This window comes from Podarcis cretensis, assembly GCF_951804945.1.
Source record: "Podarcis cretensis genome assembly, chromosome: 16".
NCBI lineage: Eukaryota > Metazoa > Chordata > Lepidosauria > Squamata > Lacertidae > Podarcis > Podarcis cretensis.
The window spans coordinates 40642393-40668725 of NC_137186.1; the positions used below are offsets into that span (position 1 = coordinate 40642393).

At 43.6% G+C, this 26333-nt stretch overlaps 2 protein-coding genes across 4 annotated transcripts in view; one reads left to right on the forward strand and one right to left on the reverse strand.

The window, feature by feature from the left end:
* Positions 1-18525, forward strand: part of VPS37B (VPS37B subunit of ESCRT-I) — a 30728-nt gene extending 12203 nt beyond the window's left edge. The window contains exons 2-4 of the mRNA XM_079957370.1: positions 7482-7653; positions 8675-8757; positions 11264-18525. Coding sequence (XP_079813496.1) covers positions 7482-7653; positions 8675-8757; positions 11264-11758 — 750 coding nt within the window. The 3' untranslated portion in view covers positions 11759-18525. The remainder of the gene's footprint in view (positions 1-7481; positions 7654-8674; positions 8758-11263) is intronic.
* Positions 18526-18699: 174 nt separating this feature from the next.
* Positions 18700-26333, reverse strand: part of HIP1R (huntingtin interacting protein 1 related) — a 65612-nt gene continuing 57978 nt past the window's right edge. For all 3 annotated transcript variants that reach the window (XM_079957352.1, XM_079957354.1, XM_079957353.1), the window contains exons 29-32: positions 24664-24787; positions 23332-23393; positions 22011-22211; positions 18700-20898 (exon numbers count right to left, since the gene is read on the reverse strand). In XM_079957352.1, the coding sequence (XP_079813478.1) occupies positions 20860-20898; positions 22011-22211; positions 23332-23393; positions 24664-24787 (426 nt within the window). In that variant the 3' untranslated portion in view covers positions 18700-20859. The remainder of the gene's footprint in view (positions 20899-22010; positions 22212-23331; positions 23394-24663; positions 24788-26333) is intronic.

A 26333-nucleotide genomic window follows, 5' to 3' on the forward strand; every position in this document is an offset into this window, starting at 1 on the left:
GTGTGGTGCCTCCGGGCTCCATCCTCTCCCCCATGCTTTTTAACATCTATATGGAGCCACTGGGAGAGATCATCAGGGGGTTTGGACTGGGCATTCACCAGTATGCAGATGATACCCAGCTCTACCTTTCTTTTAAATCAGAATCAGTGAAGGTGGTGAATGTCCTGTGTGAGTGTCTGGGGGTGGTAGGAGGATGGATGGCAGCTAACAGATTGAGGTTGAATCTTGATAAGACAGAAGTACTGTATTAGGGGGATGGGGCGGGCAGCTGGGGGGACTCCCTGGTCCTGAATGGGGTAACTGTGCCTCTGAAGTACCAGGTGCACAGTCTGGGAGTCATTTTGGACTCACTGCTATCCATGGAGGTGCAGGTCAATTCTGTGTCCTGGGCAGCTGTCTACCAGCTCCGTCTGGTATGCCAGTTGAGACCCTATCTGCTCTGCCCGCAGACTGTCTTGCCAGAGTGGTGCATGCTCTGGTTATCTCCTGCTTGTACTACTATCTCCTGCTTGTACTACTGCAATGCGCTCTGCGTGGAGCTACCTTTCAAGGTGACCTGAAAACTATAACTAATCCAGACTGTGGCAGCTAGACTGATGACTGGGAGTGACCACCAGGACCATATAACACCAGTCCTAAAGGATCTTCATTGGCTCCTAGCGCGTTTCTGAGCAGAATTCAAAGTGTTGGTACTGACCTTTAAAGCGCTAAACGGCCTCAGCCCAGTATACCAGTATCCTTCCTCATTGTTCAGCCCAGACACTGAGGTCCTCCAAGGGTCTTCTGCTGGCTCCTTCACTGCAATTAGCGAAGTTACAGGGAAGCAGGCAGAGGGCCTTCTTGGTAGTGACACCCTCCCTGTGGAACACACTCCCTTCAAATGTCAAGGAAATAAACAACTATCTGACTTTTAGAAGACATCTGAAGACAGTCCTGTACTGGGAAGTTTTTAGTGTTTGATGTTTTAGTATGTTCTAATATATGCTGTGAGCTGCCCAGAGTAGCTGGGGAAACGCAGCCAGATGGGTGGCATATAAATAATAGTTGTTGTTATTATTATTGTATCTCATGTTACTGTTAACTGCAGCTCAGAACAACAATGAATTGCAACATTAATCCACATCAATCTCTGCTGAATATTGAAAAATGCAAATAACTCTCAAAGCCCACAAAATTAGTCGAGGATGCTAGTCACAGCTGATAATTTTGGGTTTATAGGGACCTGAAAGTCCATATATATCAAAGCGGCTCTGGTTTGTGGTTTTTACAGTACTCGAAAGCAAGGTGGGGAAATGAAAGTGAAGTAATTTTCATCAAGCCTTGAAAAATTAAGCATTGCCAAGAGAAATTGTTCACCTGTGGCCATATCACGCTACTATGACTTTGGATAGGTTCATATGACTAAATGTGTATTGGACTCCTTTGCTTTTAAAGGGTTTTTTGTGTGTTTGCCATTGAGAAAGCAAAATCAGCCAGTGCTTTGTGTGTTCTTAAATAGAGCCGTTTCTTATGGTTGTTATGAAATTCTTCAATGTGACGTCACTAAGAGGTGGCTGGGAGGGATGCACATTTCTTGTCTTCTGCTCTGTGTCTGGCAGGGACTGGGGTGAGGTTAGACTCCAGCTCCCATGAGGCTTAGCTATACTATATTGTCTGTACAGTATATATGTGGGTTTTAAAAAAAGTTTCTTTGATTTTCCTGAAGAAATATGGACATTAAACATATTTGTTGCTGTAAACATTACTGAGGCAGTGTGGTTTATTTCTGAGCATTTAGTAATAGCGCTACGTAAATAGAACATGAATTGCTGTGACAGAGGGCGCAATTGGGTGTTGCAATGCTGTAAGTGGGCCCACAGCTTATTCTCCACTGGTTTTTGAGTTGCCTGTATAAATGCCCCTGCACATTATCTTGGAAGCTTTGCTTTCTGTGATTTTACCTTGCAAAAGAGCTTTATAACAAATGGATATATAAGCTAAACTTAATATGGGTAGAACATTGAAGCTTCAGGCCTTGGTGAGTTAGCCAACAAGTGATTCTTATTAGCAGAACTGGTTGGGTTTGGGGGAAGTGAGAAAGCACTTCAAGTCTGAAAAGCGCTGTAAGTGGTAGAAAGGTGTTTTAACATGCAGTGCTTGACAAAGAGTTCATAGGTGGTAAAAAGTTATTTAGTTCTAGGAGTAAGAAAAGGGAATTTGTAGGGGCAGAAATAGACAGCAGTTGCCATTCTGTGCCTAGTGACATTGAGGCCTTCCATCTGTCCATGGAAAGCTCTTCAATCTGAGCAGGCAAAGAGTAAGGTTACCGTCATAAAGCTTCGGTATGCTGATGACAATGTAGTGTGCACACGCTCAGAGGATGACCCCAAACCATCCTAAAAATATCTTTGCAGAAGCTTACGAAAAGCTTGGCCTATCACTCAACATCCAAAAAAACCAAAGTGCTGCACCAACAAATACAAAATAACCCCTCTGCAGCGCCACAAATCCAACTCAATGGTGTAGCGTTGGAAAATGTCAATCACTTCTCCTACCTAGGCAGTTATCTTTCCACAAGAGCCCACATTGATGCCGAAATCCAGCATCGCCTGAGCTCTGCGAGTGCGGCTTTTTCCTGATTGACATGCAGCATGTTTGAGGACCAAGACATTCACAGGGAAACCAAAATGCTTGTTTACAAAGCTATTGTACTAACAACGTTACTATATGCTTGTGAAACATGGACCACTTATAAACGCCATCTCCAACTCCTCCTACTTGGGAAGACAGGCAAACTAATATCAATGTACTGGAAGAAGCAAAGATCACTAGTGTCAAAGCAATGATTCTTCAACATCAACATCGTTGGACTGGTCATGTTGTGCGGATGCCAGATGATCGTCTTCCAAAGAAACTATTCTATTCCGAATTTAAAAATGGAAAACGTAATGCTGGAGGTTTAAAGACTGCCTCAAGGCAAATCTAAAAAAATGTAGTATAAACACTGACAACTGGGAAACGCTGGCTTGCAAGCGCTGCAGTTGGAGAACAGCCTTTACCAAAGGTGTCATGGGCTTTGAAGACACTCGAACTCAGGACGCAAGGGAGAAACGTGCTAAGAGGAAGGCAGCTTGGCAAATCCACACTGTGGTCAACTCCCGGAAAACAATGTCCCCACTGGAGTTGTGTGGATCCAGAATTGGCCTCCACAGTCACTTACGGACTCATTGTTAAAATTGTGTTTATGGAAGACAATCTTACTCGGCTACGAGTGATTGCCAAAGAGGAAGAAGAGTGACATTGAGGCCATGCCAAGACATCAGCTTTGAGAGAACTAACATAAGCATGTTAAAGCTAAAAAATCCAGTTTTAGCTTGTCTAGATTTTCTGGATGTGTGTAACTAAAAATAATAAAGTTTTGCTACTGGTATCCTCCAAAGGGATGTTCGGACAAAGATTGCCTTCTCTTGGCCGCAGAATTCCATGGTCATGGCATAGGTTTCTTGAGGATAACGCAACCTGAGATCATTCTCATGTATATTACTTAAAGTATATTTTACATCTTTCATAGTCATGTTTGTCCTTGTTCACATGGTCAAGAGTTTCCCCAGACATTAAACTGGAATCATTCTGAGCAAGAGTAGGGTGCTTGCTAACACAATAATTTGTGGCTTAGAAGTTAGTGCCATAACTGAATTCCCAAAGTATGTATGTGATGAAGATAGGAATAGAATTTGACAACTCCTCCTGTCCCAGTAATATATGGGCCAACATACAGTCTTGAGTTTTCCAGACCCTTAATGTGTGGTACAACTTAAGAGAAACACTTTGTACTTACAGGTTGTTTAAAATAAAATAAGACACAGACATATTCTGCTAAAACTGGCTACTTGCTAGCTAGCTGCCTCCTAAAATGGAGCTGAGGCACTGTAAAATGGCAGGTAATCACATGAAGTTGTCTCATTAATCAGATTCATCACATAACTTACTTTGTGTCCTTAAGTTGTTAAGCTGAGCATTTCTTCCTGCAAGCAGCAGCTAGTGATGTTGACAGGAGCCGGAAACTGCATAAATATAATGAGATTGGGTGGGACATGCAGGGATTGGGGCTATAAATTGCTGGGTTGGAGAGGAACAGAGCTGGCATGGGGCAGATCTGCTTTATTGCATCCCTGCTTTCCTTTTGACATGCTGTTCCACCACACTGTGTCTGAACTTGTAGGACGTGCTTGAGGATACAAAAAGTCTTTAACTAGTATGAGTTGCTTCCTCTGTTGCAGGTAGGAAAGGCTCATGAACTAAGCAACTCAATTGCTGTTTCATAATTGACTCTTATTTAGAATCTAGTAATAAAAAGGACAATTACATAATTCCCCTCTCCTTGCCTAACATCAGTCATTAGCTTGGTGGAGTTTATCGTAGTCATTCATGCATCACCTCTTTTGTGGGAGTGTATTCCTTGCTCATCAGTTTGAGGTCCCATCTGCACTATACATTTAAAGCAATATTTCACCACTTTCAAACAGTCATGGCATCCCTTAAAGAATCCTGGGAACTGTAGTTTGTTAAGGGTGCTGAGAGTTACTAGGAGACCCCTGTTTCCCCCACAATACTACAGTTTACCACGTTCCCTGGAAAGAGGGATTGATTGCTAAACCACTCTGGGAACTAACTATGAGGGGAACAGGGAATCTCCTAGCGACTCTTTTTTGCAGGAAGCTATGAACTGCCCTGAGGGTGGTATATAAACCCAGTGCTTTTTTTTCCTTTAAAAATGTTTAGGGGTATTCTTATTTCGACTCAAGAAAATCACTATTTTATAGTTCAGATTGGAAGAAATAAATATAGTAAATGGACAAAAGTACAAAGATTCACAAAATGTTTAGGAGTATGCGTCCCCCTGTGTCCCCCCAGAAAAAAGCACTGTATAAATCTAATAAATAAAATAATAATAATAAATAAACAAAAATAGTATATAGTACTACTTTAAACATCTAGTTCAGATGGGACCTTAATCCTAATTTCAAGTGTGACTGCCTCTCATGTGAGGCCCTCTGGTGTCCTTGATAATTTTTTTACTTTGGCTGTGTCCCACTGTTGGTGTATTTGATGGTGTATTTGACACTTAGTGCACAATCATTTTAAAATAATGATTTTATATTTAATTTAATCTAAAAAAATAATTTTGGGGAATGTAATGTTGCTTTTTAATGTCTTGGAAAGCATATTTTACCCTTCTTGATGTAACTGTGTTGGAGAAACCTAGTAAGCTTTAGTTATTGCTCCCATGTGACAAGGAAGCCGCTGGCAGGAACACTCAGCTTTGTTAATTTATGGGGTGGAAAAGTAGTCCTATATTTGCTACATTTGCAAACCCATGTGTGCTACCAGTTGGGAGCACAGAGATGTTTATTGCTTCTAACAGAAATATTTAAGGTGATAATGCTAAGTTATACACTGGCTTCTGAAAGCTAAATGTCCAGAGTCAGCAGACATTAGCTTGGGGTTTTTGCATAATATAAAAGATTTAGTTGGGAGTGAGTGAGTTAGTGTGTATAATGTCCTCTAGATATAAAAATAGATGGGAGAGATAGCAGACAGATGAATTGGAAATAATTATTAAGAGCAAGTCACATAAGAAGACTTAGTGAAGGGAATCGTGCAGTGAGCCATATATAAACAATTTATATAAAGAAGAAATCCACTCTCTAAATCAGTGTTTCCCAACCTTTGGTCTCTAGCTGTTTTTGGACTACACTTCCCATCATCCCTAACCACTGGTCTTGCTCGCTAAGTATGATGGGAGTTGTAGTCCAAAAATAGCTGGAGACCCAAGGTTGGGAAACACTGCTCAAAATCATATGCTTTCCATTTTTTTCTTAGCTTAAGTAGATCCTAAACTTCGGGTTTAAGGAATGTTGGTGGACTAGGCATAATTAAACTTGGAATATCCCCCCCAAAAAACCCCCATTCAGGAGTGCCATCAAAAGAGTCTGGCTTGATGAGATCAATGGCCCACCTGACTAAGCATCTATTTCCCACAGTGCCCAAATAGCTGCTGTCCAGTTCCCAATTCACCACCATGGTCTTTCAGCAGCTATTAGCCCTTTTTCTCCAGGAAGCCTATTAACAGGATAGGATTAGATGGGAGTTTGGTGTGATTCTTTATGTGATTTAACACCTTGGATGGTGTTTCAATTTGATGTGTGATTAAAGGAGGCATGATTCAGCAGAGCACTGAGTGTACGCGCACCCCAGTCCTTTTCATGTCAGTGACACAGTTTTTAAACATGCATCATTTTGTGACACAGTAATTCCGTTTTACTAGCAAACCAGAGGTTTCCAGCCCAGGGAGGAGCGGGGGGAGCTTTTGCGAGAAACACCTACACACTGCAGCTGACACGCTAACATGTTGCCACATCGTTTGAAAAGATCTGAGGTAGATCACAAGGACAGGAAAGTAAAATCTGTGTAACATTGGATTGTATCCAATGTTGGTGATTGGAATTGATGGATGTGACTAGCAGGCCCCATTAATTCCAGTGAGTTCACTATGAGTAAATTTAATTGGATACAGTCCATTTTGTGCAAGGCTTGGTGGTACCTGATTTACTTAATGTTCTCCTTCCCTTCCCATATTTGTGTTACCTATCAGATTGTAATACACTTTTTAAAATTATGCTGCCTTGAATGACTGACAGAAATTGTGTGGGTGTGAGTGTACATTAAAATGTAGAAAGCATATATAGGCAACAAATGAAGATATCCAGTCTTTTTTGAGCGCAGCTTATGTGCATGCTAACTCCTGAATGCAATAAAGAGCTCTTTATCAGATTTGTATAATCAAGGAAAGAGGGCCTTGCCCCCCCCCCCGTCCCATTAGAGGAAACAGTATCCTGCTGTTCACTTCTGCTGAATGACTGAGTTCAGATCTTACAATTTCCCCTTTGATCTACAAATCTTATTAGAGATCTCGTGCGAGATTCTGCCAAGCCAACTTTCCATGTAGTGTTTGGTTTTTCAAGCCCCTCTCTTGTAAACCTATCTTCTCTCTCTGCCCTCCCTCGTCCACTAGATTAAAATGGCAGGTTTATTTTTAGAGAGTTAGCATTTCTGGCTAGTCTGATTTGAGGCTGCACATACAGGCTTTTTCAAGTGAGGCAGAAAATCCGATAGCAACACATCCTTTCCTCCTGCTAATTAACACCAGTTCTGTGTGTTTTCACTGGGCCCCCTCATTTTAATACCTAATGCTGCCTCTAGGTCACAACTGTCTGTGTTGTTCTGCAGTCTTTTGTCGCATCCAAACCCTGCCATCCCGTCTCCCTCCTTCCCTCACCGGAAGGGGAGGAGCCAATGTTAGCTGGTCCCATATTTTCCTTTGCTGCAACTAGGTAGTATACCTGCTAGTAGACATCTAGCATGTGGTGTTGACTACTATGTTTAGTCAATAATAGAATCCTTAGAAATGTTGCCCATTTAACACTTTCTCTCTTTTGCAGGCTCAAAACGTTCAGCTTAGCAAGGACATGACTCTTGCCAGCAACCGCAGCCTGGCAGAAGGCAATCTCTTATATCAGCCAAAGCTGGATGCCCTGAAGGCTGCATTGACGCAAAAATATCAAGAACTGCAGGTTATCTTCGAAGCATATCAAATAAAGAAAACGAAGTTAGGTAATGAACCCTTCTTTCTGCATCTTCCTATTTGAAATGTCTGGCAGAATGGGCATGCAGTAGAACTCTGTGGCAAACCATACTTATCATTCCTAAGTTAGTTGGTGTAAATGAATACAGGGTGTTGCTGTCTAAGGGTCAGTAGAAATGTAAGTAGCTGAGGCTGCCACATTTATTCAGTTAGATCAGGGATGGCTGACTGGTGACCTCCCAGGTGTTTTTGAACTGCAAATCCCATTAGGCTCAGCCAGCATGGCCAACATCTGGAGAACCGCAGGTTAGCCACCCATGAGTTACTGTATTTTTCGCCCTATAGGACACACTTTTTCCCTTCCAAAAATGAAAGGGAAATGTGTGTGTGTCGTATGGGGCGAATGCAGGCTTTCACTGAAGCCTGGTGAGCGTGAGGGGTCGATGCGCACCGACCCCTCTTGCTCTCCAGGCTTCAGGAAGCTATCCCCCCAGCCCGGCAAGCTCCGGGAGCGATGGCGAAGCTGCGCGCAACCTCGCCATCACTCTCGGACCCGTTCTGGGGCTGGGGTCGGGGAAAGCTCAGGCTTCCCCTGCCCCCAGCCCTGCAAGCTCCGGGAGCGATGGCGAAGCTGCGCGCAACTTCGCCATCGCTCTCTGACTCTCCAGGCTTTGCGCAGCTCTCCGTGCACCCAGCTCTCTCAGCGCGCCCAGGCTTCAAGCTTCGTGCAACTCTCTGCAAATGGTGGGAGCCCGGCGCTAGGATCCCATGGCTTGTGGAGAGCTGCCTGTTCTGGGGGCTGGGGTCCGGGGAAGCTCAGGCTTCCCCTGCCCCAGCCCCGCGCCTGGGGGGAAAAATAATTCCCCCCCCAAAAAACTAGGTGCGCCTTATGGGCCGGTGTGTCCTATGGGGCGAAAAATGCAGTAGATCAACCATTATTGGGGATATTTTTTATTTTTTGAATTATTTTCCTAAAATGTCTGGAGTTTAATATTTCATTTAGCAATTTTGCTTTGATTAATATCTCTTACTGATTTTTGTTCCATTTAGACCGACAATCCAGCAATGCTTCCTTGGAGACCCTTCTAGCACTGCTTCAAACAGAAGGGGCTAAAATTGAAGAAGACACTGAGGTCAGTGAAAAGAGCCTAGGAGATCAAGTTGCCAACATGCCTCTGGCATTGGAAGACCTCTTATCCCCTCTGGGTTCTCAATGCAATCTTGCAAGCTTATCACTTCACCTAAAAGAGCTTGCAGAAAAATACAGATTACTTTAACAGCCCACCAACTTAAATATTTCCCTGAGTATGACTGTTTTCACAGGACCGCTTGAGCAGTGGCTCAACTGGGAAGTAGGGAAGGGTGTCTCATGATAAGGAGTTTTGCTGGAGCCCTTCTGAACCCAGGATTCAGTGCTGCAGCTTGACCTTGTAGAAGTGGGCATGTGACATTATTCCTCCTCAGATTTAGCCAGGAAATGGGCATGAAAATCTAGCTGGAAGGACAGAGCAGCTTGTCGGAGCACTTACAGAAATTGTGCTCCTGTTGGTGAGTTGAATTTTGGGCACTGCTGGACAGTTCCTTCCACCTTGCTTGGTCCACCACCAGCCTGTGATCTTAATGTAGTTCAGGAGGCCACAAGCACTGCAGATCAGTGGTGTGGGGCACAACATTTTCCCCAAAAAAATTCCACAAAAGATTTTCTGTTCCATAAATTCATTACTATGAGTGGGTACTAATTGAAAATCCTATATTAAGTGAGCTTGGTAGTTTCAAAGTTTTGTTTTATTAAATGATAGTTAAATCATTCTGTAGGGTAGCAAATTTTTACTGGAAAAAAATGAATTGGAAAAATTGTCCAGAGCCTACATAACTGCCACAGATGGCAGCCTCCTTGCTTTAAACTCCATCCTTGCTTTAAGCTGCTTAGGGTTGAAAACAAGCAAATTCCTTGGTCACTGCACTACAGAGTTAGTGCAGAGATCCTGGCTGTATCAGTCACATTGTGCAAAGAAATAGCTGCATGTTTTCAAGGCTCTGTGTGTGGTGCATGTAACACAATTATGTAAGTTGGCTTAAATGCCAGGTTCTTGGCAGAAAAACAGTGCGAAATTTCTTAAGCAAATCATCTTGAGAATCTTATATTAAAAATAAAAAAGTACTCTGGTGGTCATGGTTGCAAACATATGGACAGTGTCTAGAGGTTCAGATCAGAGAGGGAATGGAGGAGGTGAGGGGCAGAAGTTAATTTCCTTGTTCTCTTCGATCCCAGGCTGTTTCCAATGCCTCCAAGTGCCTCAGAAGCCTTAAGAAAAGCTAGTAGTAACTTCTGCAGGAAAGAAAATCCCCTGAAGATGAAAGAGGAGTGGGAGGAAAATAGTCAGCTTCAGACTATGCACTGATAGTCCACTGTCCCTCATGGCTGTTCTTCTAGCTCTTTGCTGGGAAAAACATTCTCCTTTATTACTTTTATCATTATTTATTAAATTTATATAATAAATTTCCAGGGAGATTTGCAGTATATACAGTAAGCATATACTCTCACAATATTCACGCCATCTGTGTAACTTGTTTCATGTGTCCAGTTTGGAGTAGGGAAGAGTCTTCTCTGGCATAGTTCAGAAGGGGAGCCCCTGCCTTGCATGAAGAAGGTCCTAGGCTTAATCTCCCTGGTATCTCCAGGCGAGGCTGGGAGTCAATGTAGACAGTATTGAGCTAGGTGGACTACTTGGCCTGGCTCTGTATAAAGCAGCTTCATATGTTCCTGTATACTTAAAATATCCATATTCCTATTAATATGCTCCCAGTTAGCATACCCCTTTGCACAACTTGGCTGGCCATTTGGAAAATTATGTCACGGTACATTCCTGTCTCTAACAGACAGGGAAACACCAACTGAACCCTCCTAGCAAAAGCCACAGGGAGGTGATTATTGCTTTTATAATGCTGCTTGGATGCAGATCTGTACTTGAAAAGAGCTGATGACACACTGCCTCTTAGCCTAACCTACCTCGCAGGGTTGTTGTGGAGATTAAATGAGGAAGAGGAGAACCATGTACACCTTGGAGAAAAAATGCTGGGATATAAGTGCAGTAAATGTTTTAAAAAGAGCTGCTCAGTGTTTCAGAGGCCTCACTGATCTGTGGCAGAGCATCATGTTTTGCATGTAATTGGTAGCAGGTTCAGTCCTGGTATCTGCAGTTAAGAATCTTGTATAGTGGGGCTGAGAGCAATTTCTGTCTTGAGACCTCGGGAAGTTCCTGCCAGTTACAATAGGCCCTACTGAGCCACTGTCTGGCTTCCCAGGTAAAGGATCGAGCCTTGGGAGCGCAGCTCATTGGTTGTGCTGCTGCAAGCTGAGACAGTTATATTATTTCATTTTGCATAGGGATGGGTCACCTGTGGACCTCCAGATGACTATGGAGTACAATTTCCATCATCCTTGACACTGGCCATACTAGCTGCGGCTGATAGGAGCTGGAGTCCAACCACATCTGGAGGCCCACAGGTTCTCCTTCCCTCTTTAGCAGAAAGAGATGCAGTGATGGGTGGAGGTTTGGAGTAGATTTGTTTTTTGATTAGGGAATGTATTTCTGCAGTGTGTCCCTCCCCTAATGGTTTGTTTGTTGTTTGCAACAGAACATGGCTGAGAAATTTCTGGATGGTGAAGTTCCATTGGACACCTTCATTGATGAATATCAGAGCCAAAGGAAACTGGCTCATTTGCGACGCGTAAAGATAGAAAAACTCCAGGAGATGGTGCTGAAGGGACCAAGACTTCCCCTGGTGCCAGCTCAGCCGAGAGCCACTGAAACACCACCAGCAGTTCAGACTTCAGAGGCAAATGCTGTTCCTTCTGTTGTGCCTCGCCGCAATCCTCCACCGCCACCCCTGGCACCAGGAGTCCCAGCAGGACGCTTCCCAACTCCCTTTACAGCAGCAATGAATGCAGGACCAGCCCTCCCCTATTCAGGTGTTCCATACCCTCCGCTCCCCCCTCGAACAGGAATTCCATCTACTACTCAAATGCTCCCTCCAGGATACTCAGCTCCGTTTACCCCACAGTACCCACCAGCGTTGCCCCAAAGACCACCGCCTCGCCTCCCACCAAACCCTGGCTTTATCCTACAGTGAAGATGCCATCATGCCCTGACTCTTGTGTTTTGGTGCTGAACTTTTTACTCTTTATCTCCCACAAACTAAACCTAAGTAGTGGCAAATCTCCAGACTTTGCACACAAGAAATCATAGCTGACAACTTGTGCATCAGTGCATCCTGCAAAACATCACCATGTTTTGTTTTGTTTCAAATCAACAACTGCATAAAACACTTGCTTAGAAAGGTGGTGGGGCAGCCGAACTGTAAATTTGATTGTTTCCATATTAAGTGGGAACTTGCATAGCTCTTAAGAGATTTCAAGTCAGTGTGGAATGACTGTGACTTCCCAAGGGATCGTGTCTCTTTCTCTACTTGATTTGCGCATGAAGAACTTCAATCTATTTCTGTGGGGGGGGGGGGAATTCTCTGTTCTGATCTTTTAAATGGTAGCTGTTGCATATGCATTCTGACTATGAAAACACAGTAAAATGGACCAGCCAGCAACCCTGGTGACTCGGTGCTTGTGCTCGGTGTTTGCTAACTGAGGCTTTAGCACCTAATGCAGGACAAGATGCTTCCCATGCTGAAGTAATCCCATTCATTTCAGTGAGATGATGCCAGTGTAAGTAGGTCCCTAAATTGCCTTTTTTAAATGTGTGGTAGGGATCGAACTTTTTTTAAACGTGATGACCTCCAGAAAGTCTCAGGATTTAAAAAAATAAGTAGTGAATGGACACCCGTTTTTCCTCCTCTTGTTGGATCTTTGGACCAGATCCAAACTTTGTATTTTGTTCCATTGGATACCTTCTGCAACCTCCCCATTCTGCTTGCTGTCACCCCTCTCCTCATCAGTCTGTCTCCTAAATTCCTTCATTGTGGCATGTAGGGTAGAGGGTCGTCTTAAAAAGGCTTTTGGCCTATATTGTCTTCTTGCATTGTGGAGAGCAAATTCTGTCAAACACACTTTTGTGTGTCATGACTTCTGACTAATCCGATGGGCAATTAGTTCTATCAGTTTATATTTTCATCACATCTTGGTCTTAAGCTAAAACTCCCACCCAGTGGAGAACCTCGAATCTGTTTCATATTGAGCCGGGAGAGAGCTTTCTCTTCCCTCCATGCCCCTCTAGTCTTCCAAACCTTTGTTTCTTAAAATTGAAGACCTGCTTCCATTTACAAACTTTTCTAGACTGACTGCTCTTGAATGAATCTTGGCTGTTAGTTTTTTGTATTTAATTAACTTTTGCAGTCATGTGACAGCTTCAGAGTCTTGAAATTTCATTGTTGCTTTAGTCCTTCTGGGGGCTCACTCTTGCTATCAGATGGGTCTGTGTCAGAGCCCTGAATAACAGCTAAATATGCTAAATGCAATTTTTCATTGCATTGGAGTTTCTTCCAAGAGTCTAGCAGAGGGTAAAAGATTGTAGAGGGATTAGCACACCAATTTCACATCATTGCTCATTGGTGTGTTTGATTGATCTCTCGTTTTAATAAGCGTGGATAGCTGTAAAATGAATAACGTTTCAAGAGTGTTTGGAGAGGGACAGTTGTTGCTGAATTCAGTAGGAAATGGTTCTGAGCCTTAAATTTTTCAGGGGACTCATCCACATTCCAGGTCAAGATAACCTTGCTGATTACTGTCTTTGTATGCTCTTGCATTCTTCAGCATAAAACTAGCAGAAGCTTACTAAGAAGCCGATGGAGAGAAAAAAGAAAAATCTTCTGAGGTGTGATAGAGGTATAGGGTTGAATACAGAGACAGTAGTAGTTAACACACAATGTAGTTAGAGCAGAGTAGCTACTTCCGCTCTCAAATGCTTCTGTTACCAGTTTTCCCTTAAGCCTTTCAGCACAGCATCTTGCAGGAGTAGTTTGTTCTATACGGGGCTATGAAATTAGTTGTAGCGAAATGCAGATTAAATTGCTGCTGCTCTTTCTTTGTAGTCAGCAGGATTGCCTTGTATGCTATTGAATGGTGTATCGCAAGGTGGTTGGCATGAGTGTGATTTTCAAACTGGCCACCATTAAGGAAGCGCCTCCTCTAGTCTTGCTGCTGGCGTCCTGCCATAAGCTTCAGCCATGGTTTAGTTTGGGTTGCATTCAGACTTGGCCTTATGGCTTGCCAGGAACAAGATTTGTAGCCAAGGCTTGTTCTCTGGTTCGCTGCTTGTGGTTTGTCTGGGGGAAATAAACCATGGACCCAGATTCAGATGCAGTGCAAAGTCATGGGTTAGTTCATAGCATTATACCATCTTCCTCAATTTCCTCCCTCTTAACTGAGCTAGGAAAATAGACCGTGGGAATTCTAGCTATGAACGCTGTTGAAGTGGATGAGCAAGACCCCCAAACTTGTGTCTATGCACTAAAAAAATTATATAGGCTGTAGAAGTAAGAAGAAACTGATGTTTACAGCTACAGCTACTTTAATTCCAAATTAAGTAAAGTACGTGTGTGTGTGTGTGTGTGTGTGTGTGTGTGAGAGAGAGAGAGAGAGAGAGAGAGAGAGAGAGAGAATCTGCATTGGACTTCAATAATTTGTGGCAGGAAAACATGCTTCAAACTAATTTGCGGCTTTGTGCATCTTGACTGTGAAGAACATGGAAGTAAAACAGTTGCCATCCATAGGCAGCTTCCTTAAAGCTGCTGTAGCGACACTCTTCATTTCTATCAGCTTTTCACAAAGTATGCATTTCTCACAGCTCAAGAGTGCAAGGAGGAAAGTGTGAAGCTGTTGGAGCAGCACATCCATTAGCAACCTGCCTTAACTGTTTTGCTATGGAAGTCTCAAGAAGGCCTGCTGTTAATGCATAATGCCCTTTAACACTTACTTAAAAACTAACCAACCAAGCTGCAGTTGCCAATCTAGACCTCCTTATGAACCCTCCAACTTTCTTTCTGCCACTTTTCTTCCCCCCCCCCCATCCTAGACTGTAACTGGTGCCCTTTTTGTTATGACAGGAGCTAATTTTTTGTCAGCTTTGCAAAACAAAATGGCCATAAGAAACCTTATATTGTATCATATTTACATTCTTCCGATCACTGCCCCTTTTGGGTAAGCTGGCTAAAAGAGCAAAATGCAAAAACCTTTCAGCCTGGAAGCCTCTTTCTTCAAGCCATAATCTTCTGTTGGAAGATAAAAGATGAAACATGGGAAATCCATGTGCATTTGTGCCCGTCCTTGAACTGCCATTTTTCTGTTAGAGGCCATTCACACTTGCCTTGGAACAGGATATCCTCTTCCCATCTGGCTGTGGGACTCTGAGGCTAATTCTGCCAGGACCAAGATTTTTATCTTGGTGTATGACTAAGTCCTACTGTGCAAATCTTGGGGAATTGTGAAATTCTAGCTTGATGTAGGAAAAATGGTTTCTAGGGTCTGATCAGGTATGAGCTTTTAGTATTCCATGGATGACACAAGATCTCTTTTTTAAAAAAAATGGTGACAAAAGTATACCTGTATTTGCTGAATTCTGTATCTATTATAATCTTATTTGGGCATGGTAACTTGAGTTTTGCCCTTTTTTCATTTTCATTTTCTGTGCTGCTTATTGTGTGTGGAATGTGAACCTTTGGAGGCTGGTGAATTTGAAAAGTTGGTTCCTTTAATCATCTGTTCATAATTTTTCTTGTAAAGGATGCTTCTTGTGTACTCGGAGGCGCATGGAGGACTCCTATGAGTCACTTCTGTGTCCTAAAAGATTAAGGGGGCTGAATGAGTAAGACGCCTGACTTAATCCTAGACAGAGCCATAAACTGGAGCTTCTGAAACAGCCTTTGAATAATTGGTTTATGTTTCAAATAAGTTGTCTGTTACTTGTTCAGATGAGTCATTTGAATGCATTTTGGGGTGCCGGAGTGGCTTGTGAAGGGCCATGCCGTGGTTGTAACCCTACTTAATTTTGAAGATCTGATTAAAAATTCTCCCAGAAGTTCAGTCTTGGGTGAGTCTTTCAGCCAGTTGTGTTACTCATTCAGCATGATGATAAGTCATTCTTTTTCCAGCAACCAGAATACAAACACTGGAGCTAATGTAGCCATCTTTTTCCTGCTGCTTCAGAGCTCACATTTGAGTGCCTAAGTGAAAGGCAGACCTCTGTTTGGTGCTATAACTCTGTCAGTTGCCCCTCAAATTAGACACAATGTAGGTACCAATTATGTCTGCCCACCCCTTCAAAAATAGGTTTTGTTTAACAATAGAAATTGGTTGTTCGTATATTGTTGGCTATCTTTATTCCACCACCACCCTCAGCATTACACACTCAAAAGAAAAAAACTTGAGGCAAATGTCTAAATTGAGGTAGAAATGTTGACCAATTGAGGCAGAGGCATCTTAAGTTTAGATAGCATGTGCTGGGCTGGTGGTAGAATTACTGGCATTCTCACAGATTCTCCAGGGCTAAACGGGTTAAATATTTCTCTAGTTTGTAATGGTGGTATAACCTTAGTTGATAGCTTCTCATGTGAGCATCGTTTGTGTGCAACAGAGGCGGCCACAAGCCCACTTACAAATTTCACAAAACATATTTATATACTTTCTAAAGTGTTTTTAGACAGTGATTGTCCCTGTCAAAAAAGAACCCCAAAGCCCATTACTAGTTTTTAAAGAAATTTTGCCTTTTAAAGCAGCAACAATGTATTTTGCAATTGCTGGACTGTTCAGGGTTTCCTCATGGAGAAGACAACCACACTACCAGGACCAAAAGTGGGCTCTCTTTGTATCCAGCAGCAGTGCATCATGGCTGATGTGTGCCTTAGGATCGCTGTTTGTGACTTGCTGATAAAAGATACCTGCATATCTTTCAATTCAGTGGCCATTCAATTGTCTTTTTCTAAGGGCTCCTTTCTGAGGGTTTCTTTTTATGATGCAGGATTTTGAAAGTAAACACAAGGCAGTATCTGCAATTTGCTTGTGGTGAGAAGTGTAAATATGTGGTTGGTAGCCGTTGTTACTAAACTGCTGTAATCAAGGAAAAGGTGGGGAGGGCTGATCCAGTAGGCCTTCCGGTGAGCAGGCTGGTAAATCCAGCCTGCCAGAAGAACTTCTGTTTGTCTCAGATGTGGCAGTTAAAGGAGGATGCAGGCAACAGCCACCTGGGGCTCTGCTGCAGGGGGAGGAAGGTGTTGCAGTTGTGGCTTAGGGGTTATCGCTTGGCTGGTGCTACAGTGGAGCACTTGTTAGATGTCATTGTGTTCAAAATGGTGGTAGCAGGAAATGCAGTTGTTAATTGTGCAAGACATACTTTCAAATGTTTGTAACTGCATGAAGGAGGGCAAGATCTTTTGTTCCCTCTTGCATGGTGGAAGTCCAAATGTTCAGCAAAATGTTGGGGGGTGAGCACAGAAAGCAAGCTGTCCTGTGAGGTCCTAGGAATGCAACGCTTCTTACAAGAGAACACTGTTGGACATTTCTTCTGATTAAGTGGGACCTGGGTGGAGATGAAACCAAAGGAGTCAGATGCAACTGGATGAATGATTTCTTCCCCACCAATACCTGCTGCTTGCACCCTGATCCTGCACCCCACTTCCTTCTATTCTGCATTCATACAGAAGGAAGTATTACATGTGGGGCTTGGCCACCAGCAACCAGTTGTGGGGTAACAAAGGTGAGAATGGCATTTGAATGGGAGGCACTCCACCGTGGGTCGGGCTTCTTGATCTGTAGGCCACCTTGTGAACAAGTGTTGAGCAAGCATTCCCCCTTTATGGAGTAGACTTGATTCCAGTAGTGGCAAAAGATTTAGGAGCCGCCTGGTCATAACCTTCTTCAAAACACTTCAACATATGACTTCAGATGCCTGCAAGTGGCAAATGTTACCTGAAAACTTTCCAAGTTTTTTTTATAAACAAAAGCAGTTGAAGCTCAGAAGTTTAAATAGCATTAGAATATAAACTGTTTTAGTGTTCCATTTCAGATATTACTCTTTTGCTAACCTTTATATAAAAAATTGCAAATGTGTTTTTGTTCATTATACCTGTATTGTGCAGCTAGTGGTGTTTGGTTTTTTTTTTAAAAAAAAACCACCCATTGAACATACACTATTGTGAGGTGAAGAAAGCCATACTCCCTTGGCAGGGTTGTGTGTGTGTGTTTTGGAGAGGGGAGAGCCACTTTTTTTATACACAACTGTCTTAATTGCCCTTTCTATAAGAGTATACACATGGAGGGATGTCTGCTGTGAAAGGGAATTTCACAGTGTACTTGCTTGACATTAGACCATGCCTATTTCGTAATTGTATATATTGTGGGGAAAAGTATAAGTGGATTTTGCTGGATTATCTTCATACATCCAGTGGTAGCAGCAGAATGCAGAAGGGGTGGGGTGGGGTTAGTACATAAGAAGAGTCAAACTTAGGATAGGTAACTAGTTTTACTAAGGGAGGCTGGCAGTGTATTTAAGTCCAATAAAGAAGCAGGTGTCAGATGCTGGCAATTTGGTAATCCTCTGTAGTAGGCTGTATTCTGAGGCATTATCCTGTCGCTTGTGCCTCAGGGGCAGGCTGCTTGACACTTCATCCCAGGGTAAACTAGTCTTAGGGAGACATGCAGCGTGTTGCCTCTAACCCCCAGAGAAGCTACTGGATACTTTTAACTAAGCCTCTAGCAGAATCTCACTTCTGGAAGTAGGACTGTTCCTAATGTAACAAGTCTGTAAAAGTTTCCTTTGTGCTATACAACTGATGAGGATGTGGTTTCAAAACGAGCTTCAGTGTTGAAAGCCGTTTGTTTTTCTTGTAGAATTGGCTGTTAACAATTTCAAGATTGCAGTGATTACCGAATAAAAAAATGCTAGATTTTGTACAAATGTGTGTCTTCTCAAAATTACCTTTTACAACTCTTACAGTCGGGGGGCGGGGGAGGCAGTACACCCTTTTTGAATTCTGTGGGTTCATATATGAGGACATAATCTTAAAACCTGCTAAGGAACAAATTATTGTTAAGTAAATACAATCTCAGATGTACAACAACACATGACACATTACACTATTCCATGATTTATTTAACAGAAATAAAGCCAAAATGGAGAAGCCATGTGTGAAAAACTGAGTACACTTTAGGATTCAGTAGCTTATAGAACCACCTTTAGCAGCAATAACTTGAACTAATCTTTTCATTGTGGAGTAATTTTGGCCCACTCTTCTTTACAATGTTGGCATTTGTTTATGCACAGTTCTCTTAAGGTCCTGCCACAGCATTTCATTTGAGTTGAGGTCTGGACTTCAACTGGGCCAATGCAACACCTTGATATGCAAAACCAGAGAATTCAAAGAGGGTGTACTTTCTTTTCCCCATGAGTGTACATTGTGCGATTGCTGCTCAGTAAAGTACCACTTTGCCGCTTTGCTTTCCTCTCCCATTGACAAAGATGGAAAAAAGTGACTGAGCCACCTAGTTAACCATCAAAAGGGAAATATATTACCTTGAAATATCTTAACTATGCAGATAACTGCTTCTATGCTGAGGCTGGTTTGACTTTGTAAAAGAATACTGCACCATTTAATTTTGACAGCTACCACTGTTGGAATGTCAAGGCAAGAAATAACCCATTTGTTTTCTCAGACATTCACACAGCAATTTCAGTATCCTAACACACCACTTGTCTTATTTTATTGCTTATGTACAAGAATACCACAAAGTGTAAACAAATCAAGGCAGACTTCCAGCTATTTGCTTAAAATGTCATTGATTTTGCTAGTAGAAACACTCCAAAGGAGAGGATAATTATTTTGTGGTACTAAAGTCCTTTGCAATTTGCAGGTACAACGAGCGCCAAAAATAATGGCCATGGTTCAGTTCCAATAGCAGAAATCTTGCTCTGGCTACAATTCTACTAGATACACTTGGCAAGAACAATGTCCCAGTGAAGCTACCTTTATATAGAGTCAGCCTGAAGGACTGAACTTGGCAGTTGTAAAGTACCTGCTCAGCAATCTCATTAATGGCTTAAATGGAGAGGCCAAGCTGGACAACTTGGTAGAGAAGAGGCCCATATGTTGAAGCCAGCCAGCTTCAAGGAGGTGGTACTAAGTAATTGTAAAAATATGATCTAGAAAAATATCAGGAAAACAGAACACTGAACAAGGTTTCAGGCAATTAATCCATTTTAATAAGCTAAATAGTCCTATTAAAATTTAGCATTTGGTTCATTTCCCACCCCCTTAGCTTTCCTATAAGTTGCAAATCCTCCTGCTCCCCCCCACCCCTATTAAATGTCAAACTCTACAACTGTTTCCATCAATAATTGTGATAGGAGTTGGGTGGTTGTCGTTTTTCACATTTTATTCCTAAATTGGAATTTTATAACCTTAAACCAGTGTAGACTTTTTCTCTGCTTGCAGTGCTTCTAGAAGTTGTCAAACCTTTCTGTACAGTAAATAAATCCTATTCCTTTTTAATACATATACAAAAACTGACAGTCTAAAAAGATTGTTATCCTTTTCAGAGTTTTCATCCTGGGGGAAACATTTTTCAACCTGTAGCATAAACACTACAAAGAAATCCAAACAGCCTACTTAAAAGGGTGGGGGTCACATTTCTTTAAAAAGGCTCCTGTAGTACAGTGATAGGTACACCAACGTTTACTTGAAACAGCACAAGATTCCTATTGCTTATAAATAACTGATATCCACAAAGTAAACTTTCTCCCCTCACCCTCCCCATTCTTCCCATTTAGGATCTGTGTTCCACATAGGTAACAGGTAGCCTACAGTTGCTTTAAGAAAGCAGTCGTTCTAATACTACACATCAGGTCAAGCTATACAATTCAAAGGTACCTTTGCTTCTTTCTTGGTCAAGGAAGTAAGTTTTCAGTGTAAAGGCAATGCCAGACACAAGGCAACTGAGGATTTATCCAATCTGTATCTGTTTAAAACACAGACATTTTTAAATGTTGGAATGTCTATAGTTCAGGGCCTTCCAGAGCAGCCCCCTCTCTGTGGAAAGGCAAACAGTCTTTGAGTCTTCCGCCCAGAAATCTGTTGCTTGGAGCCTGCAGGAAAACAGCAGGCAAGGCACAGTGCCTGAACCCCTCCGGGCAGCAGGAAGAAGAATCAAGCTGGCTAGAAGCTGAATCCCACATGCCCTTTGCTCCTGCTGCTGTTTTCTTCCTTTCCAGGTTGAGTCGTTTGCCATTTACACCTTAGAAGTTGACAACATGTGCCTGGAACACACCATCCTCCTGAACCAGGTACAGAAAATGATAAGATATGGATCGTTACTACCCAACTAAAAGAAATTTTAATGCAATGAGATTTAATCAATCTATTTGTGGCAACTGTTTTAAGACACACACTGTTTTTGGATGACGCATGTCAGTTCTATGCGCTTGAGACTAGAGGGGATGCTTTTAAGGCAAAATCTTGTGTCCAATTAAGTTAGGGATGGAAAACAGTTGTTGCCAGCCCTCAAGCTGATGCCCTCCAACGATCCAAAGGGCAGGAGTGATAGGGCCTGGAAAGGGTGTCCTGTAGCCTGGATGGTGTACTATAAATGAAAACGAAGAAGCTCCCTCTAGCTTGTGACCCTTTCCCAGAGGATTATTCTAAAAGTCCAGCATCTTGCATCTTCCACCCCAGGAGGTTCACAGCCTTCTAATGCTTTTCTGTTGCCTCTAAACATGGGGGCACTCTAGCCCAAAGGCATGAGGAACCTGTGGTGGTCCTCCAGAGGCTTTTGGTCTCCCAGCCCACATGGCCAGGGATGGTGGGAGCTGCAGTCCAGCACCTGGAGAGCCACAAGTTGCCCACCCTTGCCACAGCTTGTGGACGGCTGTGTTTTCTCATTCAGCAAATGGCAGTTATCTTGAGGCAGCAGATTGCACAGACTAGATGTGTAAAGAAATACTTTCCTGTATTGCTAATTTCAGTTTCACTGGGGTGACCTCAAATTTCTAGTATTACAGGAGAGGTAAGGCAGTTTTGTTTTAATCTACTACTGCAGCACTGGTTGCCATTCTACAGACACTATTACGTCCCCCAGCATGTTCCTCAGTCTCCTTTTAGCCACTGCAGTGCTCTTCTGCACCCTCCACAGTATTATGCCCACTGCCTGGGAATCACCATTTTTTGTGGCAAGCAGAGTCTCCAGAGGATTCCTCAGAGGGGAAAACTCGATTTGGCTTCCCTACGTGAATCCCATACAACTGTTACAAACATGCACTTATCCTGGTAATGAATGATTCACATAAGCTTGCTAGCCTCATAATGTTTTCTGGGCCTGACTGCTGTGAAAAGGCTGTTGCTTTCCCCAACCATGCACACCCCTTGTTCTGCGGCTGAAAGTATACTGTACCTCACAGGCTGGCTTCAGGGACTGGACAGGCTTCTGAGCAACCGGAGGCTTCTTTAAGCTGCCTGGCTTGCGGGCAACTGTTGGTTTCCCCCCTTCTGCGCTCTCATAGTCAATACCAGCCAAGGCATAATGCTGCCTTCTCAGCTCACCAAGGCGAAGCCTCTCATTCTCCAGGGTCTTTTCCAACTCCAGCACTTTCACCTGCAACAAGCAACGTTCTCTGTTGAGCTATGGGGAGTGAGAAATATCAAAGACACCCCACTTCTTATGCAGCTGTTGAACATAGTCACTGTTGCTTAGTTCACATGTTATCCATAGATCTACTCCCATGGCCAGAGTGCGGGAATATTTCTAACTTGGCATCTCTACTCCCAGGTGGCCAAAAGGTCTCCCACTGCTGCCTTTTCTCCTCCTTATGCCTGGGATTGCATACACGCAGCCCCACACGTGTCCCACACCTCATTTTCTCAACTGCCTTGTCTTCCGTGGCACAACTGCTTAGGCTTGGAGAATAGGGTCTGGGGACCAAGTACCGTATTTTTCCGTCTATAGGATGCCCCCATGTATAAGAAGCCCCCTATTTTTGACATTATTTTTTAGGAAAAAAATTTAGTCTTACACATGGAAAAATACGGTATGTGTAGCCAAACGAAGACACGCTGTTTTCATTTACCTCTGCTTCTCCATGCTCTGTTGGCTGTCCTGTGATATTCAAACTGTAGTATCCCCTTGGCTGTTATGTGTTACTAAAACATTCACAGAGTCCACCCCTTGCTCAGCTTGTTCAACTGGTTTGGACCATGCGAAACTCTCATCACCCCCAGCCATGCTGGTTGGGGCTGATGGGAGTTGTAGTGCAAAACAGCTGGAGGACACCAGCATCTGAAAGGCTAGTTGTGTTTCCAAGCTCTGCCAGCTGTAACTGACATGCTGAAATCAAGCCACTGTTGTGGGAAAAGGTAAGGATTAGAGTAGACGGACAGATCCAAAGAAGGGCTACTGGGCAAGGAGAGTCAGGCTCAACCTCTGTAGCCTTAAATACGGTGGGAGGAGGCGGCAACTGCCCATTCTTATTAAGGCTTGCTTTCAACTCACTCTTCAGCAAACAAATCATGGCTTACATAACACCAGTATGAAACCCCAGTCTGCATGGCCTATTTAAAGATGTCCCATTGACGACAGCTCATCCCTCAGATGCTCAAGGGGCAGTTGGCTCTTGTGTGAGAGTCACTTTGGGAACTATTAACCCAGCTTCTATTTTATACTTCCCCAGGAATCTTTTCAACACTTCCCCTGTTTTTCCAAAGAACCCAAACAGCACCTGTGTCTCCATTTCCTCCATCTTAAGTTTGATTAAGGACATTCCAGAGAAGTCCATGGTCTCTGAAAGGAAGAGAAAAGCAAGTTTGTTGTAGAAACTACATATGTTTTCAGCAGGGAGGTGGGGGGCATTTTTTTAAACTGAAAAGTTGCCACTTTCTGCTACCCTAAACCCAGCCCCTCACCCAGTGTGTTCTTGCTTCAGTAGGCGTGTTGACCAACTTAGTATGTAGCAGGAAAGACTGGAAACCTTCACCATTTTGAGCAATAACAGCATTCAGGGAAAGCCTTCTGTGCTATTGCACCTTTTAGAAAAGCCTCTTGCTGTTCAATAGAACATATTTGCCCCCAACACATCTAGTCCAATAACGAGGCAGTTCAATGAAGTTCTGCCTCCATCTCCCTGGAAGTTGCACATGGCACCAAGCATAAAACTTCACAGCTATAAAAAGGCTAGGCAGGTTTCTTTTATATGCATAATAACTCCTATCTCATGAACAGCTTAGTAGTTTCTTTTTGAGAACCACAGAAGACAAGATGGGCCACACCAGAGGCCAGCCAGATGCCTCTAGAGGGGGAGCCCACAAGCAGGAGAGGAGTGCAGTCACCCTCCCCCACCTGTGTTCCCCAGGAACTCAGAGGCACAAGGCCAGCCCCAGAGAGCCAGCATGACTACTCTCTATGGATAGCCGCTGCTTCCTCCTTCATGGAACTGCCTAATCCCCTTTTGAAGCTACCTGGGTTGGTGGCCAGCACCACATTTTGTGGAAGCAAATTCCACAGTGTGCTGTGTAACATAACGTAATAAAAAACAAAGTCCCTATTAAGTGCCCGTGGAGTCAGTCCAGTTCAGTGATTAAAGCACTGGTCTCACTCCAGAGAGACCCTCCTCTTACAGAGATCATCCAGATACCTATAGGAAGCCTGCAGGCAGAACCTGAAAGCAACAGCCCCCTCCCCACTTGTGCTTCCTTGCCACTATTTCCTCAGAAGTGAGTCTCAATGGTGCCTTACTTCCTGGTAACTGCATTTTAAGACTGCGGCCTGAATGGCCCAGGATAGTCAGTTGCTCAGCCCAACCTACCCCACAGAGTTGTGTGGATAAATGAGGAGCAGCATGTACACCATCCTGAGTATGGGTAATAGAAATAAATAATACAGTAATGGTGCTACTCTGTCAGCCTTTCATATTAGCCCTCTTCTCCTCATGTCACACTTTCCTTCTCATAATTTTGCAAGCACCAGAAAGCCTTTAAAAAAGCATTTTCAAGAACGCAAGTCTGCCATTTCACGCTGCGTTTCCCACCTCCATGCCCAGACCCCAGCAGCTCACCTTTGTCTTCAACCTGCTCTTGGCCTGACTTTGTGGAAGCCACGACATTGGCAGCCATTTCATTGACGGTGCGCGAGCATTCCTGGAGCTTTCCTAGGTTTCTGCTGTGCTTCTCGGCTTTCACCTGCCATCATCAAGAATATTTCAAATTTTTCGCCAGGTGTAGGGAAAACACGAGCAAAAAAAGGTCTGCTAGTCCAACCTAAAGCTTTGAGCAGCAGCAGCTTGAAGCCAGTTCAGTTGTTACAGTAAAGCACTTGGAGGCAGAGCTTAGGATACTGAAAAATCTCTGTTGTTTTATTTCCTAGTCTGCAGGTTAAGGACATAAGTCTTGTCCTGCTGCATCAGAGCAAAGGGCCATCTAGTCCCACATCTTGGATGGAAATCCTTCAAGAGAAGTGAGCAAAGGCACTCCTCAAAGTGGAGGCATTCAGCTGAGCACCACCAGAGAGGTAGGAAAGGAATGTGCCATCCCACAGTCGCTTTGAAATGGGGACGTCTCATAAGAACCTAAGAAGAGTCTTGCTGGATCAGACCAAAGGCCCATTTAGTCCAGAATCTTATTCTCACAGCAGACAAGCAGGTGTCCATAGGAAGCCCACAACAGGACCCAAGTACAACAACTCTCCCCAGCTGCGATTCCTAGCATCCACCTCAGATATTTGAGGTAGTATGTATCCCTTATGGTTATCAGCACTGATAGCCTCAACCTTCTCTGTGAATTTGTGGAAACCAGTGAGGAGTGAGGGTGGGGGAGCTCCTTTGGTAGCTTACACCTTCGTCTTTCCCCCAGGGCCAACCTCTGATAACTGCAGCCACTTTGCAAAAATAAAGAGGCGAAATAAGAGGATTGGCATTGTGTTTTTTTCTGGGTTCAGGTTTGGGGCCTTGAGAACGAACCCAGGAAATGCAAAAAGCTTCAAATGAAGATGGTAGCAGAGGGAAATGGTCCCCTGAGGGAACCACGGGTGGGGAAGCTTGCAGGCTTCCCACAGGCATCTGGCTGCTGTGAGAACAGGATGCGACATTAGATGGGCCATTGGCCTAATCCAGCAGGGGTCTTGCGGTGTTCTTATGAGTTATAGCCGTTAAGCATATTTGTACCTGAGCACGTGGTCTAAACCACAGAGCCTAGGGCTTGCCGATCGGAAGGTCGGCAGTTCGAATCCCTGCAATGGGGTGAGCTCCCATTGCTCGGTCCCTGCTCCTGCCAACCTAGCAGTTCGAAAGTAGATAAATAGGTACCACTCCGGCAGGAAGGTAAACCGTGTTTCTGTGCGCTGCTCTGGTTCGCCAGCAGCAGCTTAGTCATGCTGGCCACATGACCCGGAAGCTGTCTGCAGACAAACGCCGGCTCCCTCAGCCTGTAAAGCGAGATAAGCGCCACAACCCCAGAGTCGTCTGCATCTGGACTTAACGGTCGGGGTCCCTTTACCTTTATCTATGTAGGAAGTAGCTTCTGCAAGGGGCTCTGGAGCACACTAGAGCCTACTTTGGCAACAGAACCCTCACTCTACTCTCCTTTTCTCATTTGAGATTTGATTGGAAGTTTTAGGTACAGTCCTAAGAGCAAAAAAGGTTATCCAGAATTCTCAGCCCAATGCAAAGCCTGCTGCTTCTGAGATGGGGCTATAGGCATGTGAAATGCACCCAGTTCTGCACAGTTAGAG